This window comes from Gavialis gangeticus, unplaced genomic scaffold (assembly GCF_001723915.1).
Source record: "Gavialis gangeticus isolate Ggan-Ray unplaced genomic scaffold, GavGan_comp1, whole genome shotgun sequence".
Lineage (NCBI taxonomy): Eukaryota > Metazoa > Chordata > Crocodylia > Gavialidae > Gavialis > Gavialis gangeticus.
In genome coordinates this window covers 26,605,768-26,625,101 of record NW_017728994.1, presented here as the reverse complement: position 1 = coordinate 26,625,101, position 19,334 = coordinate 26,605,768, and the positions used below count along the sequence as shown (strand labels likewise).

The 19,334-nt window shown below is 47.9% G+C and overlaps 1 protein-coding gene across 1 annotated transcript in view; it reads right to left on the bottom strand.

The window, feature by feature from the left end:
- The window catches only part of SYNPO2L (synaptopodin 2 like), a 74,430-nt gene that overhangs the window by 11,787 nt on the left and 43,309 nt on the right, over window positions 1-19,334 (bottom strand). The window contains exons 2-3 of the mRNA XM_019502427.1: window positions 16,364-16,515; window positions 11,336-12,000 (exon numbers count right to left, since the gene is read on the bottom strand). Of these exons, the coding sequence (XP_019357972.1) occupies window positions 11,336-12,000; window positions 16,364-16,515 (817 nt within the window). The remainder of the gene's footprint in view (window positions 1-11,335; window positions 12,001-16,363; window positions 16,516-19,334) is intronic.

The window sequence follows — 19,334 nt, the reverse complement described above, 5'->3', positions numbered from 1 at the left end:
GATGGAATAGATTTAGCTTGTGCATTGAGGATTGCTCCCTTGAGGAGCAACCACTCATCCTGAACTCCCGTCCCCTGGGGTCGTGGTCTGAGCTTGTCAAAGTCAACCTTCCTGAAGTCAAGGACATAGACAGAGCTGTGTGTACAACATGCCAACACTGGACAGAGGGTGGGTGATTCAAGACATGAGTGTGTTAAGAGAATGACATGGGGACTCGGGAATGGGTAGTGGGGTGGGTGCAGAGTTGCCACCAGATGTTGTGGAAGCTGACAGTTTAGCCAGATTCAAAAAGGGTTTGGACAAATTCTTGGAGGAAAGCAGCATAAGTAGCTATTGAGAATGGGAGTGAGGGGTACAGCCTCCAAATTAGAACTTCCTAGACCTTATGCTGGAGTTTGCAAGTGAGAGAGGAACAGTGGAAAAAAACCTTAATCATACCCAGTCCACTCTCTCTTTCAGCATCTACACTTTTCCAGTGTATGACACAGAATAGTGGGTAAGATAGTGACATTGTCATGTGATCTTCCCTTTAGAGCAGCCAAAGAGGAAATAGGCAAAATATCTGTGAGTGTCTTGGCTCCACAGGAAAGGTCTGACATGGATCCGTTAGCCACTGCCTTCTTGCAGTGAATAAGCCTTCTGCAGCTAAAGAACACAGTTACTGTCTCCTCAGAGTGAGATGTAATGAAGATGTTTCTACCTCTGCCTTAATCAATACTTGTACATCCAGGAAGAGTTCTATAAAACCTACAAAGTTCTATAAAACCAAAAGAGTTCTAAAAAACCTAATAGAGAATAATAATTTTTTACATCATGTAAACAAACGTCTGTGTTTCTGTAGCAGCGGTATCATCTTCTACCATCGTCAAACCCAATTGTTTGCAAGTTCCAAAGAAAGGATATGCCTTACTACCACATAGTAAATGTTTTGGGGGCCATTGCTATAGAAATCTTTTGGTTAATTTCTATAGAACTCTCTTCTTTGTCCCTCTAAATTCCTGTAGCAATGTTCCCTATGGAATGACATGTACAATTAGACCCTTATCTTGTGGAATTACATACATGTGCTTTTCTTTACTTTTGTGAAGTCAGTGGAACTACTTCCTGAAATAAATTTGTGCAGGACAGGACAAGAATGAATTAGAAAAAAGCCTGAGCAAGCATGCTTATCCAATATGTAGAACTAGAGGCTTACTGACACAAATTCAATTTAACAGAAACATTTATTGATAAAGATGACTAAAGGAAGCTCTATGAAGCGATCTCCCCAAGTTAGTGTACTGTTTAGATAAGGATAAAGAATCTCTTCCCATGTGATGAAAGACTTGTGGAATCCTCTTCTTTCACATGGGATTAACTGGAATTCTATTTTTCCAGCTACTTTTGCTAGATGGGGCCATCTTTCCATAACTAACATTGCAGACAATCAGTCATTAGAGTCGTGATTCTCAACCAGGTACCACAGCACCCCAGGGTGCCACCAGATCCTTTTAAGGATGCCACAGATAAGCAAGGTGTGAGGAGATGAGCTGAAAAGTGCAGGCTCAGGCTTGTAGCTTCCTGGACAATCTCCCACCCCCACTGCCCTGGCCCTCTTCAGTACTGTAATATATAAATCATTTTTTGAAATTGGGTGCCACTCAAGGGGTGCCTCGAGTCCAGTGAGGGGTGCTTTGAGTTCAGAAAGGTAAAAAACCACTGCATTAGAGGCCAGCCATACCTCATGGCCCTTATATTTGAAGTTCTTTCACAATAAGATATTGAAAAGTTTTTGTTGGATTTCAGTGTATTTCTCTTTGAAAAGCTAGCCTATTCAGCCATGACAAGTGTTGGAGATCCAAGTAGTAAAGGACTTATATATACTTACATATACTTATATATACTTTTCTTAAAATAAATGGCATAACTCTGGGGCATGTTCCTCATTCCTGTTATTTCCATCCATGTACAAGCAATCTTTGCTTATAGAGTATCATTACTGATTTAAACTCTGATTCAGCCAACCACTTAAGCATCTGCTGAAATCCCACTGAAGTCAATGATACTTACACATATATTTCAAGTTAAGTACATACTTAAGTATTTTGCTAAACTGGACTTTTAATACTGTCAGGGGCACAATTTTCAGAAGTGAATGGTGATTTTGAGAGCCCAGGTGGAGACCCCCACCTGATTTTCAGAAAGGGTGCAAGACACATCTACAAACCAAACCAAATCAATACATGCTTTCCAAACTGTCAGCCATGAACTCACAAACCATGGCAAACCTTCTTCACAGAGAGGTAAACAAATGCCAGTAAGAAGAGAGGTAACTGCAACATCCCTATCCAAGGCTAAGAGATGTTAACGAAACTGTTTCCTTTGGGGGCCCTGAACACTGCGGGAGAGGTCATTTGCTTAGCAAAGTTATCTTGTTTTGTTGAATTGAATGGCACTCAGGGATTCAGTATCTCCTGTGTAGACTCCTGAGACTAGTCTTCACAGTAGTAGTCCCTCTTGAGAGGGTGGTAGCCACTTCGCATCACCAGAGCAGCAGAGATCAAGTAGTATGTACCAGTGAATCTGGCCTTTGCATTGTTTGTGACTGCACTAGTTCACTGACTCATGTTCTATTTGTCTCCCACTATAACCCCTTCACCTACTCTGTGGCACTACAGCTAGTATATGCTCCCTGTCTGCAGCTGAGCATTTGATTAAATCTCAGCTACTTTGCATCTGCCTGTGTCATTGGATGGATTGTAGTCCATAAGTGCCTGTACATGTCACAGGGTTTAATCCTCATTCAGTGAAGTAGGTTAGTAAAATGTAAACTTGTTTATTTTGGAGCGTTGCATCAGTGTTTGCACATACTAGGTTTTCATATGAATTAAGCTTTGGAGCATTGCATCAGTGTTTGCCTATACTAGGTTTTTGAATGAATTAAGCCCAGCCTCTGGCTGGCGCTGCAGAAGAGTGGGATGGTCCCGTGCTGCCCCCCAAGCCTGGGGCCTCCAACCCCGCTCCCCTGCCACACAGCTGTGGGAACAGGAAGCAAGCACACAGCAAAAGAAAAAAACGAAGTGGCAGCAATTCAAAGGTGTGAACTACAAAAATGTCACAGCACCACCTGGTAGACAAAGAGACTCACTACATGTCTTTGAGTGCCTCTGTGTTCGCATGCAACAAATCCATGGATGCAATGCTTTAATTCCTGGCAAGCCAAACTAAACTACATCTGAAGAGTTTTAGTTTAATGCACCAGACTTTCAAAGTGTCTGGAAATCCCACTCATCCAAACAGGCATGATATTGCAGCGCAAGAAAGGGCAATAAATGCTGCTTGTTCAAACGCTCCATTTCTCCAATCTTTCAAGCTCCTACTCTAAGTAGCCTAGCCTTCTCAGAACAAATGGTATGTTCCTTTTATGCTTTGTATCATTTGTAGATTGATGAATACACCACAACCTCTGCTACATCCTCTGAGCCATTCATTGAAATAATGAGTATTGTTATTTATTGCTTTTTATTCACAATGGACTGAGGACTACACAAGACATAAATAAGGTTAGTCCCTGCCCTCATGGTCTCAGTCTAACAAACAGGAAGGACAAGATTCATTGGGAGAAGAGGGGAACTGCTGACATATAACTTCACTTTCTTAAAGAAATCCTTCTCTTTTCTGCAGTCATATAAAGTTGATGAGAAGAGGGCATGTGCTGGACATAGATTAGTGTCCTAGTGCAGTGGTTTTCAAACTTTTTTCATTTGTGGACCCCTAAACAATTGCAAACAGAGGTGCAGATCCCTTTGACTTGTAAGCATGGGTATTCACATACTTTTGACTGATCATAATCATTTTTTGTGGACCCCTTGGACACAGTCTGTGGACCACAGTTTGGAAACCACTGTCCTAGAGCCACAAGGAAGGAAACTGTTAGACATAGAGCAGACTGCAGCAAGCCTCCAGCTAAAATTCCTTCTCAGCTCCATGTTGTGAGATATTAATAACTATGCTCTCTATTCTATTTTTAGTTGATTGTGTAGCCATCTTACAGTAGTTCCACCAAAGCCACATTTCTCTAGCTGACCTCTGGGAATGTCATGTGGAACCATATCAAGTGTCTTATTGAAGTCAACATATTTGTGCCCAGAAAAGTTCTTTAGCCACCTAGCCTGTTGCTGTCAGGAGCCAGAGAAACCTGCAGGCTAAATTGCCCCAAACTGGCTCTGGTTACCTGAGTGAGCCTGGCTGCCAGCAACCTAAGTAACCCAGGTGGCCCTTTGCATGGGCATGGCTCCCTTCTTATAAGCAGACACTCTTCCACTGCCCGTTAGGTTCCTTAATAGAATAGATTCCACTCTGGCCAGTCTTGAGAGTCTAACTCTTTGTTTTTGGTTCCCTATCCCTTGTCACTCACTCACTCACACACACCCTCCCTATGCTCCTGACTCCAGCCCAGCCCTTTGTCTTCTGACAGTTGTCTTGTAGCTTAGTTTGGTGAGCAGTGATCACTCATGTCATCACTGAGGGTGGTAGTGGATGGGTCCTTCTCGACCTGGAAGGACGTGGGAAGTGGGGTCCCACAGGGCTCGGTCCTTGGGCCTGCACTGTTCAATATCTTCATCAGCGATTTGGACGAGGGGGTGCAAAGCACCCTGTTCAAGTTTGCTGATGACACTAAGATGTGGGGGGAAGTGGGCACAATTGAGGGGAGCAACAGGCTACAGTTAGACCTAGATAGGTTACAAGGATGGGCAGAGGAGAACAGGATGGGGTTTAACACGGACAAGTGTAAGGTGATGCACCTGGGGAGGAACAATCGGCACCATACATACAGGCTGGGGAACTCCCCTCTTGTCAGCACGGAGGTGGAAAAGGATCTGGGAGTCATTATTGACTCCAAGATGAACATGAGTCGGCAATGTGGGGAGGCGGCTAGGAAGGCCAACTGCACCTTGTCGTGCATCCACAGATGCATCTCGAGCAGGTCCAAGGAGGTGATCCTCCCCCTCTATGCGGCACTGGTCAGGCCGCAGCTGGAGTACTGCGTCCAGTTCTGGGCGCCGCACTTTAAGAGGGATGTGGACAGCATCGAGAGGGTCCAGAGGAGGGCCACTCGTATGATCAAGGGACAGCAGGGTAGGTCCTATGAGGAAAGGTTGCGGGACCTGAACCTGTTCAGCCTTCAAAAGAGAAGGCTGAGGGGGGATCTTGTGGCCTGTTATAAACTGGTTAGGGGGGATCAGCAGGCGCTGGGGGAGTCCCTGTTCCCCCGAGCGCCGCAAGGAGTGACCAGGAACAATGGTCACAAGCTGGCGGAGGGAAGGTTTAAGTTGGACATCAGGAGGCGCTACTTCACGGTCAGGGCGGCTAGAGTCTGGAACCAGCTTCCAAGTGAGGTGGTGCAGGCTCCCACCCTGGGGGTTTTTAAGAGGAGGTTGGCTGACCACCTTACTGGGGTCATTTGACCCCAGTGCTCTTCCTGCCATGGCAGGAGGTCGGACTAGATGATCTGCTCAGGTCCCTTCCAACCCTAGAAACTATGAAACTATGTCCTGGTCTTGTCTAGTTATAGCTGCCTGCCTCAGACCCTCTGGATAGTGATTTCCATCTGGCCATCTGGATCCATACTTCCTGTTCTGATTTGCCCTGATTTGTTGTTCAACCCAGAGCCATTGCCTCTGTCTAGGCCTCTTACAGACCCCAGCCTCTTAACCTGCCAGCTCCTGACTCTAGTTGGGACCTTTATTTCCATGACCTGGTATGTTCCTTATCCTCTGGATTGTGATCCTCGAAGAACAAGCCCCAACTGCCCACATCCTGGTTGTATTCAAGACCCAGTGGGGCCCCATCCATGTATTATTGCCCTATAACTTTGCTCTAGTACCATCAGTTTCACTGATGTCTTTTCATTTTCAGCACTAATGAAACTACATTGGTCATTCACTGCGTTCACATTTCACATTTGCAGTAGGTTTGATTTTCACTGGGTCCAGAGCCCCTGGAACCTAGGAACTACTGACTGGGGTTTATTAATACATTTATTTTAAGGCTTCTGTCACCTTAATGTCTGAGTACTTCAGCAGTTCAAAATAGACTGATGAAGGAAGCCAGTAACTGACAACATGCCAGTTCAATCCAACCACTCACTTCTCCTTTACTCACCAGCTAACCACATTCCTCCCCAGGCTTATGTCCAAATCATAGATATACTAAATTATTTAAGTGATCTTGCCAGCATAAGACTCATTATGCCTGAGCTCTGCAAGGGCCCTAGGCTCAATCCTGTGCTACTGAGGTCAGTGCAAGTGCTGTTGCTCTTTGTCAGAGAAAACTGAGGCAGGAGGTGAGACAGTGAGTTCAGAATCCCACCAGTGAGAATGACCTGCCTCCACACTAGACCTTAAACCCAGAGGACTCAGCTGCAAGAAAAACTTGTCTAATTATAAATGCTACAGTGGAGCACAGGGAGCAAAACAGTCTGTGAACAAGTTGGACTCCTGCACCTTGAGTGGCAAAGGGAATAGAAATGAAAACCACCACTGTGCACAAACCTCTATAAAGACATGCTTGCACCCACAGGGCAGGCAGCTGTATTCCACACTGAGTGGATCCACTGATAGTCTCTATGCATGATTCTAATTGCAGTACAAAAAATTCACAGCCTGGAAGTGACAAAGGTTTGGAAAACTGCAGCAAGGACCAGGCCAAGGAAAACTGAAAGCTAAAGACTTTTCAGGACCTTATTACAACCTAGGAGTTTGAGACTGGACACCTCTGAGATGAAGGGCAGCCATATCTCCTAGTACCAGGATCAGCCTCCTAACAACTCAAGATGCTCACAGTACTTTCCTCTGCCCAAGAGTATCACATCTATCTGGATTTATCTTGAGCCAGGGCACACTCATCCAAGTCTGTCTCTTCGTGAGGTTCTGGAAAAGCCTGTGGGTTATGGGTCAGATATAAACCAGATTCTCAGAAATCTATTGAGAGTGCTTCAGTTCACAATACCTCTACCTCACCCCAGGAAGAGCTGACACATGGTGAACAAGAAGGATGCCAAGTGGGAAAGTTGTGGGATCTCATAGATGAAAGCCCCAGAAGAGGATGAGCCATTAGCCAGGAATACTGTAAAATCAGTAAGAAAAGAGTAAATGGCAGATAGGCAGTGGAAGGCCAGGGCTAACAGGGCTTAGCTCCCCCAAACTAATTTTGCACCGGCCAGCAACAATGGCAGCACCACAGTGCCACCATCCCACAGTGCACAGTGCCACTTGGTGTGCAGCCACCTGTGTGGCTCCACTGCTCCAGTACCACTGCCACAGTACCATGCCCAGATCCCCCACCATGCACTCCTGAGCCCCCACAGATAATATTTTCTCCTGCCATTAGTGAATGGAACCACTGAAGAGTGACTCCATGCACTCTGACTAGGCCTTCCAGGAGAGTAAGAAAACAGCTCCTGATCAGTCTGCCCAACCCACAAAAGAAGCATCCTGGCACATGACCTCTGTCCCAGGCCAGAAGGAAATCATCAACCAAAGACACAAGCACAAGCTTCATGTTACACAAGCTCAAATAAAACTGGGTAATTATCTCACTGTCATCTCTGTAATGGCCTCATTCTAACCTGCAAAGATCCAAGACAATGAAAGTTAACTGTTCATATTAAGTGACAGTTCCTTAAGGTAAGGCAAATCCATGCTTGCTTACAAGCGGTAAACCTCTTGACCTCCCTGGGGGAAGCAGTAACAATCCCCAGCAAATATGGGCCTAAGTGAGATCCCACACCTTGCTCGTGATTAAAGCAGGGAGGTGGTTGCCTGTCTGTGGGGCAGCATGAAACAAAGGTCCCTGCCTGTCATTGCACCATGATATTAGCAATGCGTAGGGGGCACACGTGGGTGCACGTGCACCCCCTGAGATCAGCAATCTCATCGGCAATCTGGTGCCCTCCCAGACTTGGGAGGGACCAGTCGCCCATGCACAATGCTGCTAGAAGCAGACCTCATGGGACATGATTCCCATGGGACAGACAGTAATCGATGACTGAATGCCTCCCTTGTCATACCTCTCCCACCTATAACAGTCAAGACCAGAACTGGAAGGACTCTTAATTAATCCTTACCCCCAACCCTGCCCCCTTGGGCATCCCAGAATCTAGTGACATTCAGCTGTGATCATCAAAGTGTTGTAGCTTCTAAGGCTGCCCCTGCCAAGGGCAAAATGAAGGTTTTAGTGCAAAAGGTTCAAAGTGATGTCCCAATGCTCCATTTCTTTGTAGCCCCTGCTGTGCCCACACCTTCCAGCGGGCTGAGAGCAGCAATAGCATTCACCATCTGAACTGGGAGACAGCTCACATGCTTCAATGAATATGACATTTATTTATAAGCATCCTACCACATCGAGCAATGCAGCCTATGCATCAGGCTTAAAATAAAGGGGCTTCCTTTTCCAAGCTGGGATGCGGTCCCTCTGCTGAACCTGTACAGGCAGCTGGGCCCACATAAAGCAGAGAAGGAAGTTTCCTCTTCTTCTCCACCATACATGGATTGCCTCTACTCCCAGGCACCAAAAATAATCCAGTGGGTCAGTTTAAATTGAGATATTTTGAAGCACTTCTGCACTGATTCAAATTCCTGCAGGAGATAACAACCTGGGACCAGAGCCCTGAACTGGTCTGCTTGTCTCCTGCATTTCTGTGAGGGGAAAATGGGATACGTTCTACCTCTGAGAACATGTATAATGAATCCTGAAAATAAGAGACTGTGTTCTAAAGACATGATTGAGAAGACAGAAGAGATGACCCTGGTTAAAGATGGATTTTAGAGCAGAGGGGAATGATTCTAGTTATTCCCAGGGCTTGAAAACACCCCAGAGACCCACTGTATAGCTCTGAAGAAGCATAGAGCCTCCTAGACTGTCCCTGCACTAGTCACCTGGAGACAGCAGATGGGCCACAGCATCGTTGTACCATGACTGCATCAATTTGGGACTACACTGGCTGGTCCTCAACCTTCTGGCAGCACCCTTGGGGGGGGGGAGCTGTATTCACCTTGTGTTCTCACACCTGCTCTCCAGACAGGCTCCCTACAGAAGCTGGCATAGACCACAGTTCATTCAAACCCATGAACAGCAGCATGTGTTTATCTTAGGTGTAAGAGCTTTTCTCTTTCTCTCTCTCTCCCTCATGTGGCATGTTTGTCCTTCTTGTCCTCCCCTCCCCCCGTACTATTTATTGTCATTTGTAGCTTATTTTCCATTGCACTATGGCCAAAAGAGAGCATGAATGCCTGCCTTCCTTTCCCGCTGGAAAGCCAGGGAAGGCTGTGTTAGCTATGTGGTATGCCATGGAGTGCTGTCACCTTGGGAAGCCATTCTGAGAGCTCATACATCAGGGCACCTGACAGAAACCTGACCTGCTTAATTCAAAAGGGAGTATATTAGGAAAGTAAATGATTAGCTCAGGCTGTAGTGGTTCTAGGAACCCTTGGTCTAGCTTGCAATGTGGTTACATCAGCTTCTGCCACAGGATATTATTCTGTCACCAAAAAATGCTTTGTATTAAAGAGGTGGCTCTCCTGGGAGCCATCTGTGCTGACTCTGTCCATGGAAATAAGCCCTGATGTAAAGCAATTGCTCACTCAGTGCCCAGACTTATCAGGTGGCAAAGAGCAGCTGGATGTGCCTTTCTCAGCATTCATCTCATGCTTGTACCTTATTTAAAGGGGAAAAAATAGCTCAAACCACAGGGAGGCTGCGAGTGTCAGTTTTGCTGCTGTCCGAGGGGCAGTGAGTTCTCAGCCGGCTGGGGAGCAAACAGACCCAGCAACCAGGCTAATAGCACTGCCAAATTGGGTTTGAGGGCAAAGAGCTGGACTGTATCTGCAGTGTGGCACACAGGGGGAACAGTGCCTCAGTGCCCTTCTGGGAGGAATGAGATTTGATTTGGAAGCATTTCCCAAAATTTCCCAGCGACCAGGGAGGTTCATGCCTGGGAAGGGAGAAAAGCACAAGCTAAAGCCATTGTCTTGCAGCTCCTGTTAGCTTTGGAAGGAGCATGTCTTATGGTCAGAAAAGGGGACTGGGAGTCGGGTACTAGATTTTTCCTGGCCTGTAACGTCTCTCTGCAAATTTATGAGGAAAGGATAGAAGGAAGGGGAGGGAGAACAGACAATGAAATGCAAATGTGATGGCTTTAAATAAGACTTAACTAACAGCTGGGTTGGGTTTGCTATTCAGAGATACATCCTCTTGGAGAGAGTCTCGGTGAAGCAGCTACCAGTGAGATCATAGAGGCACTGCCTATGTTAAAGTTCAGAAACAGCACTGGAAGATGGGAGAGCCAGCATGAGGCTCAGACATGATCACAGCTAAGATGTGTTCTGGCCATGACTTCCACGAACCTGAGCAGCTGTGAGGTTTACTGTGTGATGCCAGGGAAGGAAAAGCAGAAAGGAAAAGGAATCCTAGAGCCACAGAAGTTCAGGATACAAAACTCCCATTGGGTCCCTTCTAGGGTACCTCCCAGGTACCCACGAAGAGTTGCTTTCTCTGGTGTTTTTCTGGTGCTTCATCCCTGTTTCCTAGGGATGCAGTTCCCCTCACAGGCACTAACAGCTTACTTAGATTTACTTTCCTCCAGTCCCTGTATCTTCTTATTGGGAGCCCTGGGCTGACTAGGCAAGGGCAACAAACTCTTCTACTGGAGCTGACTAGCTCCGTCCCATGTACATAGGCACATTCCTCCTGATAGAAAGAAAGCTGCATAGAAATCACCCTCCAAACGTGGGGAAAAAAGCAGACAGGTTTCTCCTGAACTTAACAAAGTGGAAGGGACAGTGCCAATAAGAAATATGCTGCTAATAATAATATTTGGGGTGGTCCTATTGTGTAGATCATCTCGCTGCTCACTTCTCAGGAACTATGTGGTAGAGAAAGTTGAGCTGTGCTGGAGCCCCTTGGCTTGGACACAGAAAGGTTAGAAAATGAATGGGGCTCTTTCAACCCAAGCCATTCTAATAAGCAGTGATATCTCTCTTGTAGCCAGCAGATATCACTGGGCTGCAGGAGCAGTTGGGCCAGTTTTTATGTTTCAGTTCTAGACTCCTGAGCTCTTTCCATAACTTGTGATGGAGCAGACAGGTGTCCACAGGGAGAAAGCCTTGGCCCTCCTGACCTACATGGTCCAATCTCTGCCTAGCTGGCCTGGCCCAGCATCTTTCTAAGCTAGGTAAATAGAATCCCACAGTTTGCTGAGTGATATCAGTGGTGGGACTTTAAACAGGGTGATCCGATCAAATGGGGAGTTAGGATGAGTGGGAAGCAAGGAAGAGGTTTGTCCAGGGGCACTTACTGGCTTGTTTGGCTTTCTCAACATAGGTGGTGGTTAGATCTTCATCTACTGGGTGTTCCACTGGCCCCACCATGGGGATGAGATGGCGCTCAGCTCGGATGGTCTTGGTGGCATGGGGCAGGAGCATGGCCTCTGAGTATGCTTCCTTTCCCTCTGGCGTAGGCAGCTGCAGCAGCACCTCACTCTCCGAGAAGGGGGTCTCTGTGCGGCTGCCAGGCTGGTACACGATCTCTCTCTTGGCCACCCCACTCACATTCTCAGTTCCTTCACCCTCCTGCACCGCAGCCTCAGGGGTGCTGTCATAGCCGCTCTGCTCAGAGAGGGAAACCTCATCCTGTGGTGCATCCACCTTGTTGTTGGAGCCCCCTGGTGGGGAGCGAGGGGTCTTTTTTCGGGCCCGCCGTTGTTTCTCCTGAGCAATGTTGTCAGCATCGCTATCTGTCTCACCATAGTATGCCTCGCTGTCTGGGGGCGAAGTCATGCTCTCCAGCTGCTGTAGCCTCATCCGCTGCTGCTCATGTGGTGTGGTGGTTGGGGCACCTGCTGGCTCTGGACTGAGCAGCTGGGGCGTGGGGCTGACTGGGGAGGTAGGGGAGAGCACCCGTGGCTTTCCAGGGGAAGGGGAGCGCAGGAGTCGTGCGGCAGCCTGGTCTCCACCAGTTGCCCTATGGAGAGAAAAAAGAGTGCACTGGTGAAGTTTGGTTGACGTGAGAGCTTGGCAGAAGGTTCCCAGGGTGTGAAGGGATGCCCACAGCCCAGGGGAGGAATAGGTGACCTAAGCTTCACCATTCTGGCCCTCTTCTCCAGTCCTTAAGTCAAAGGGCTGCCTAAGCCTTGAAACTCATCAGGCCCACATGGTCACAGCACCCTAGTGTCTACAGCCATCAGTACATGAGGGAGCAATGTGACCAGTCTCACATCTGGCTGACTTTGCACCCCCAGCCTTAAATTAGAACTGGGTCAACTGGGGGCAACCTCTAGCACAAGTCTAGAGCAAGATTCAGCCCATGCCTCCAGGGCCACAGTAAGACACTATAGCCACTCTCCCCTGTCCAGTCCTTAATCCCTATGCAAAATGATTTTAAAACACTACAAAATCAGATTATCCAATAATACAAACAAGCCCCAAAGCCACTTACAAACTTTCCAGTCTTTTCTTCTGGGCTAGGTGGAATCCCTATCTGGCAAACAGCCTGTAAAGGAAATCTCTCCCTACCAGACTACCCTGCAGGAGACAGGGTATTATGCTCCTGCTTTTCCTAGCTGGAATGTTCCCTGAGAGCTGTTAGTAAGTGGACATTGTAGGGCTGCTTTGAAACTGCTTTGACTTATGCTGGAACCCCAAATCAGGCATTGGAACTATGGTGCTTTCAAACGACTCTCATAAGTGTATATGGCAACCAGAGATACAGTGCCGAGGAGAAACTGGCCCAGACTTGGTGGATACAACTCTGCTTGTCAGAAAGGAGAGATGACTCCCTCCTCTTGGAGACCTATAGGCAAGTGACTTTAATATAGGTACAGTGGGTCAAGGGCATTGGCACCTTCTGCATGGGTGTGTGTAGGCCCCAGTCAGGAGTGATATTTGCCTTTCTCTCTGATACTAGGGGGTTAGCTAGATTTGTGTCCTAGGGTGGAGACAGTACAGGTCATGGTCCATCATTCTGATGCCTAGCTTGGCTGTGCTTGATCAGCTATGTCTGCTCTATAGGAGTAGCAGGTGGCAGCTTTCTCTCCCCTGCCCTAGACCTTGAGGGTTATCATGATTCCAAAGACAGTTTGTCTTGAGGCTGCATTTTTGGGCAGTGCTCTTCCTCCTCCACTCTCCAGCACAACTTAGGCTTGGAAAGAATCATGTAGTCTTTAACTTTTGTCTCTGTATGCCAAGAGCCATTCCTGAAGTCTCTAGTCAGGCAAAATCTTAGTGGAAGTTTTGAGACTGAAAGGCTGAGGAAGGATTTTCTGACATGGCCTAGGGGTTCTCATGGGGGACAAATCCTGCAGTTCTTATTATCTAAAACCTGATGTGTCTAAACTCTGATTAGAGACAAGTATGCACTGAGCTGGGCTTTGGAGACTCAGCCCTTATTCTGGGGAAAGGTGATTAAAAAAGACTGAGTTTCATATTCCAAAAAAAGAAGAGCTTGAAAAATCAAGCTCTGATAGCTGCTATCTAGTCAGAGGCATGACCACTGCAATACCAGCAATGGAGGTGGTGACCCTTTCTCAGCCTGTACCCACATTGCAAATGCTGGGTGCAGGGGCATCTCCTCTTCTACATGGCATGGTTTAAGAAATATACATTGATGCTTGAATTAACTGAATACTTTAAGTGGCAATGTTGCTATAAGAAAAAATTGTTATTAGTACCCAAGTGTCTTAAAAGTCAAAATCCTGTGTCCACAGTGACTTAGGGCCTTCAGGTGAATCTCATAAACAATTCTAAATGCCTGAATAAAAATGGGATTTGGGCTCAATAATTGTTGGGTCCTACTGAAATGTGTACCCTCACTGCCCTAATGATGATATGGAAGGTGTTAACATTGATGGCAGATGGCATGGAGGCTGTGGTGTGCTCCATCATCTCCAGAGGATAGGGAAGGAGACGGAGCACCAAGTATTATGATGATGTACTGCAATTTAAAGCAATAGTACCAGAAGCTGAAAAGCCTGTTTCCTCCCAGACACTTGTAGTCAACAGCCAGGCTCCTACAGCACCACAAAAAGCATGTAGTGCCACCTAGCTAATGCATTAGGCACAGGGCCTTGGGGGTTCTTTCCAATTCTCTAATTAAACTATGGGTGCAAATCATAAAAAAGAGATCGTGGGAGGGAAACTGAAAGGGCTCAGGTGGAGGGAGAGCTTGCTTTGTTGGGAAGCTTCAGGTTTGGCGGTTCTCAAACATTTTTGTTGTATGGATCTTAAGAGACAGTCCCCATCCTTTGCAGTCATTTGAATTTCCTTCTGTCCAATTTGTGATTGTGTGAACCACTTCTCTTCCTGCTTCTGGCTACACAAATCTCCTCTCCCCTCCTACTCTCAAGTCCCTCTATCCTAAAACTAAAGGGCTAACAGTTGCATTAATTCCTTCCTTCCACTCCTTATTTCTTAAAGAAACACTTATTTTTATGGCTTGCTGTTAGAGGCAGAGTGACAGATGAGTCCTGCCTCCAAGACTTTTTCTTTAACTGTTAGACCAGAGAAGTGCAAAGTGTTACTGTGTGGAGGGTAATACCCCTCTTCCTACCCAATCACTCTCTTTCCTCACCCTCCCCACCAGCACACGTACACTCTGCACTCATTGCACAGGAAATGAATGCTGCACCATGCAAGACTATAAATATGCCTCAGGAACTAGAGTTATAATAAGCAGTAGCATTTGGTGAGTCCCTCTGTTGCACGGGACATGGCCAGATGGTTATGCTATCCCAAAGCCATCTAATGCTGCTCCAACCAGCTGATCCACATACCCTGAGAGGAACTTGCCAGTGCCACTTAGCTAATTATAAGGGTGTTGATTTTGGCTCACTGAAATGCAGGCTGGTGTAGTGAGATAAGGCCTAGAGGGGGATCAGTACTATTCTAAATGCCTTTTGCAGGCCTCTGTTATCACTCTGAATCACTGCCAGGAGCCCAAAGCCTTGAATGAGTGCACCACAATTGCTGCAAGCACTGGCTCACTACAACCAGGTGTAGATTCACTTAGTAATGTTGGATGAGGTGAACTTCATTTTCCCCTTCTTTTCTCTCTAAGCACCGCCTCTTTAGGTCCCACTTCACAGGGGATCAGTAGCTCTTTCTCACCCTTGTCCAGGAACCAGATATTCTCTCACTTCAACACTGCAGAAACCCCATTGCCTGGGACATTTCCCAGTGCCTTGTGCAGGCTGGTGCATGGCAGGAGACAATTCTGCAGTTGCAGGAAAATACATTAGATGGGGCCTAACAAGTCTTCGCCATCTCCCACAACACGCTTTATTCCTGTGCCTGGGCTGACCAAATCAACCCTAAGGCATTAGCCTAGGGGTACCTATACACGAGCAGGAAGCTTCTCTGATGTACTGTAATTACAGCAGGTTGGAGCAGACACGATTAATCAATTCTGCTGGAGCGTGGTAATTACTGCACTCCAGCAGGCTCCAGTGATGAGCTTTAGATGAAATGCCCCTCCTGCCATTGTGAAGCACAGGGACACTGATACATGAGATGCTCTGGGAGCTTTAATTAGAGTGGCTCTCGGAGCTGCTTTAATTAAAGTGCCCCCCACCCCCCCAAGCATGTGTATAAACACCCTAGTTTAACTTTTGTCACACAGGAGCTACTCGTGCTTAAAGTTAGGCCTGTGCTTCAGTGCTTTGCTAGGTCAGGGCCTCAGTCAGCAAGAAATTATGCTGGACAGAGGGACATACCTGGGCATACACCTATTACCTCTTGATAGGTCTGTTCACACTCTAGTATTGTGACATGCTATAAATAACACCCCCAGGATCGTCACTACTTTACTCTTTCCTTTATTGTAACTATTCCAGTTGTACACAACACTTGCCTTATCCCAAGCGGAGCAGTGTCCCTGAGGTCATTAATCACTGTAATGAAACACTGCATGCTATGGGATGGAGGCATAATGGCTCATTTATGACTTGGAGTCCCTTAGCAACTAAGAGAGATCTTTCTTTGGCTCAAGAGGTAGGAGCTAGGTTTATTTCCTGCTGTTGCTGTGCTGTGTGACTGGGTTGCAGCATGTAGATTCACGGAAGATAGCAGGGAAGTCCTAGGTCCTAGGAAGAGGCAGCATGTAGATAGCATGGAAGTCCTAGGTGCCTGCACAGCTGTTGCATGGAAGCCCTCCACTAATCTTGATTTCCTACCATCCTGCCATGCCCCAGAGCACTGGGGCACACTAGCCTGGCTCCCTGCCTTGTGTTATGTGAAAGAGGCATGACAGGTGCTGAGCAGAATAGATCTGTGCTGCAGTGTGTGGTGCCCTGCTCCTGTCCCTGCCCCAAGCCCAAGAGCATGGCTTTTACCTTTTCACGCAGATGTGCAAGGTGCCATTGGAGGAGTCAATGATCTGCATGGCGCTGGCATGGGAGAGGCCAGTGCAGGGCTTCCCATTGATGGACACCAGTTCATCATTCTCCCACAGGCCCCCCCGACACGCTTTGCTCCTCTTCCGGATCTGAAAGAAGAAAAGCAGAGGGGCAGGGGCAAAGGGTGGGGGGAAGGCTGTTGAATTCAACTGAAACTCATTGGGTTACTGAATTATCTTCTGGGTTTCCCTAGAGAAACCAAATACAGACAAGGGAGACAAACCCCTCCCCACAACCCTGAGCAAAGAGCCAGGCTGCTAGGTGAGTTCTAGTCTAATCCTAGCTAAGCATGGGGACCTCTAGCAACCCTGATAAATCCCAGCAGCCCTCAGGGAACCTTTCACTAAGTACAGAGCTGAGCTGTTCATCTGTCAGATTTGAGTCTATTAGTGCAAATTAACAGCTGGGGGCTCTTCTCCTCTCACCCCCTCCTAGATTTCGAAAGGAGTGTGTGTCTGTGGGGTGGGGACAGGGGAACACTACCACTTATCCATTAAGCTAACTGAGCATGTCAGCTCCCCCCACCTTCCCCTTGGGCTGGGGTAAACTCCCACAGTGACGGGCAGCAGAATGTGATCTGTCCCTAAGTGGCCTCTCCTGCTTCGACATCCAGATCCTGGGAACAGGCATGAACATATGCTGCAAGCACTGCATAGGGACTGGTCCTGCAGACTGGATAGGCATACAGAAGCAAATATTAATTAGTGTGGATGGGATGGTGGCTAGCAATAGCTTTGGAGGACTTCATCCTCAGCTAAAGATGCCTGTGGGAAGTGCTGGGGTAGGGGGACAAGACACTGTCACTGCCCAGCCTCTCAGCAGCATTTCTGAAACCTCCCTTGTTCTCTGCCCACTAAACCCCACTCTACCATGTCCCCAAGGGTATTGGTTTGTGTGGCAGGCCTAGCAGGGCTGTGGTATGCACTCTCACTTCTCTTTCCCTAGAGTAACTCAGAAGTAATGTCACTGAGGCAGGGGTGTCTCCCCAGTTGGACAAGGCTGTAGGTAACAGAAAAAATCAGCTGATCCTGGGAATCGATGATCAGGAGGGACGTGGAACTAGCCATCCCGTAGAACCAGCATTGTTGTCTCATTCAATGGTTATGCAAAATAAGTACAGATTCCACCAGCATTCTGGAGGGTAGACAGTACAGGGCTGAAAGAGACTTCAGCTCTCCCTAAGATCAGTGGGAGTGGGTTGCACCAGGTATGAATTGCCTCCAGCAGCATTAGGGCATTAGGGATGGTGTAGGCATAAATTAAAGTAGGACCGCCCTGGTTTGCTCTCTTCACCCTTCAGTTGTCTGCGTTATCTGCTGCCTTGTGTCTGCTTCCAGAATGCAAGGCCTAAATCCACAATGACGTGAATGTGTCCAGGGCCTTCAGGAGGAGGTTGGGGCCCTCCTGGCTGTGGATCCCCAAGCCCAAGTCTGCGGTGGACATGCCACTCTATCCTTTACAAGGAGCTTTCTTGGGCCAGCTTCAGCCTTATTACATCAGTGTAGACCTGGAGTAACTCTGACTTCATTGCAGCTACTTCGTATGTATGCTGCTGTAACTGAGAATGGAGTCTGGCCCTTAGCTGCTATGGCCAGAGCACATGGCCACTGAATGCCCAGTGTGTGTATCTGTAGCAGGCCACTAAGGTGCCTGCTACTCTCAGAGCAGAGGCACAGGTGTGGGTTGCTAGGGCAACCACTGGGGAGTCAGCTGACAGAAAGGAGCAGAGCCTGGCATATATAAACTCCAGGGGTAAGGCCAGGAACCAACTTCCAAGAGAAGAGGTGCGGGCTTCTACCCTGGGGGTCTTTAAGAGGAGGCTAGATGTACACCTTGCTGGGGTCGCTTGACCCCAGTACTCTTTCCTGCCATGGCAGGGGGTCGGACTCGATGCTCTGCTCAGGTCCCTTCTGACCCTAGAACCTATGAAACTAGGAGGGCAGTTCTCCACTGGCAGCCCAGGGAGAAGGAGCTCTGCCAGAGCAAGCGGAGTGGAGAAGCCTGACGGCACAAGCAGCTCCTGTTTGCCATTACGGGGTGGAGGATTCCCTGGTAGGGATTGAAGGATGGTTAGCCAGACGGCTTAGATTTTATGTTATAGCCCAGGGGCTTGAGTTTTCTGTTTGTAGTTTTATAACACCGGAGGACCGGATGAGGCTATTAGGGGTTGGAGGAGGCCTCATAGGGGATCCCCAGTGATGTGGGGACCTTGGCACCAGAGAGGGCGCAGCAATTTGGGGTGCATTGGCCCCAGCCCCAGAACAAGGGGGCAGCAGGAAGCCCCAGAGCGAGGAGGGCAGTGGGAAGCCCCAGAGGGAGGGGGGGCAGCGAGAAGCCCCAGAGCAGGAGGGCACATAAGCCCCCATGGCTCACCAAAAGCATCTGGGAATGTCTCCTAGCAAAAAGGGAGGTGTACACCCAATGGAAGGGAGGGGCCATCACCAGGGAGGACTATACTGCAGTTGCTCGGGGATGTAGGGGGGCAGTCAGGAAGGCCAAGGTAGAGATGGAACTGGGACTAGCTTTCCAGGTTAAGGACAACAAGAAGTCCTTTTTTAAATACATAGGGGGTAAAAAGAAGGTTCCAGGTAATGTGGGGCCCCTGCAGGACACATTAGGAAATTTGGTCATTACACCAGGTGACAAAGCCAACATATTTAACAATTTCTTTACCTCCATTTTCCTAAGCAGGGACCGGAACGGTCACCCCCTCTCTGGGCCCCCCTTAGATCCCAGGGGAGGCGCACCTAGGCCAAGGGTTAGTGAGGAACTAGTTAGGGAACTTCTGGAAGGACTGGATGTAATCAAATCAGCTGGTTCAGACAATCTCCACCCTAGAGTACTGAGGGAATTGGCTGAGGTCATTACAGGACCCCTGGCACGGCTTTACGAGCACTCATGGTGCTCT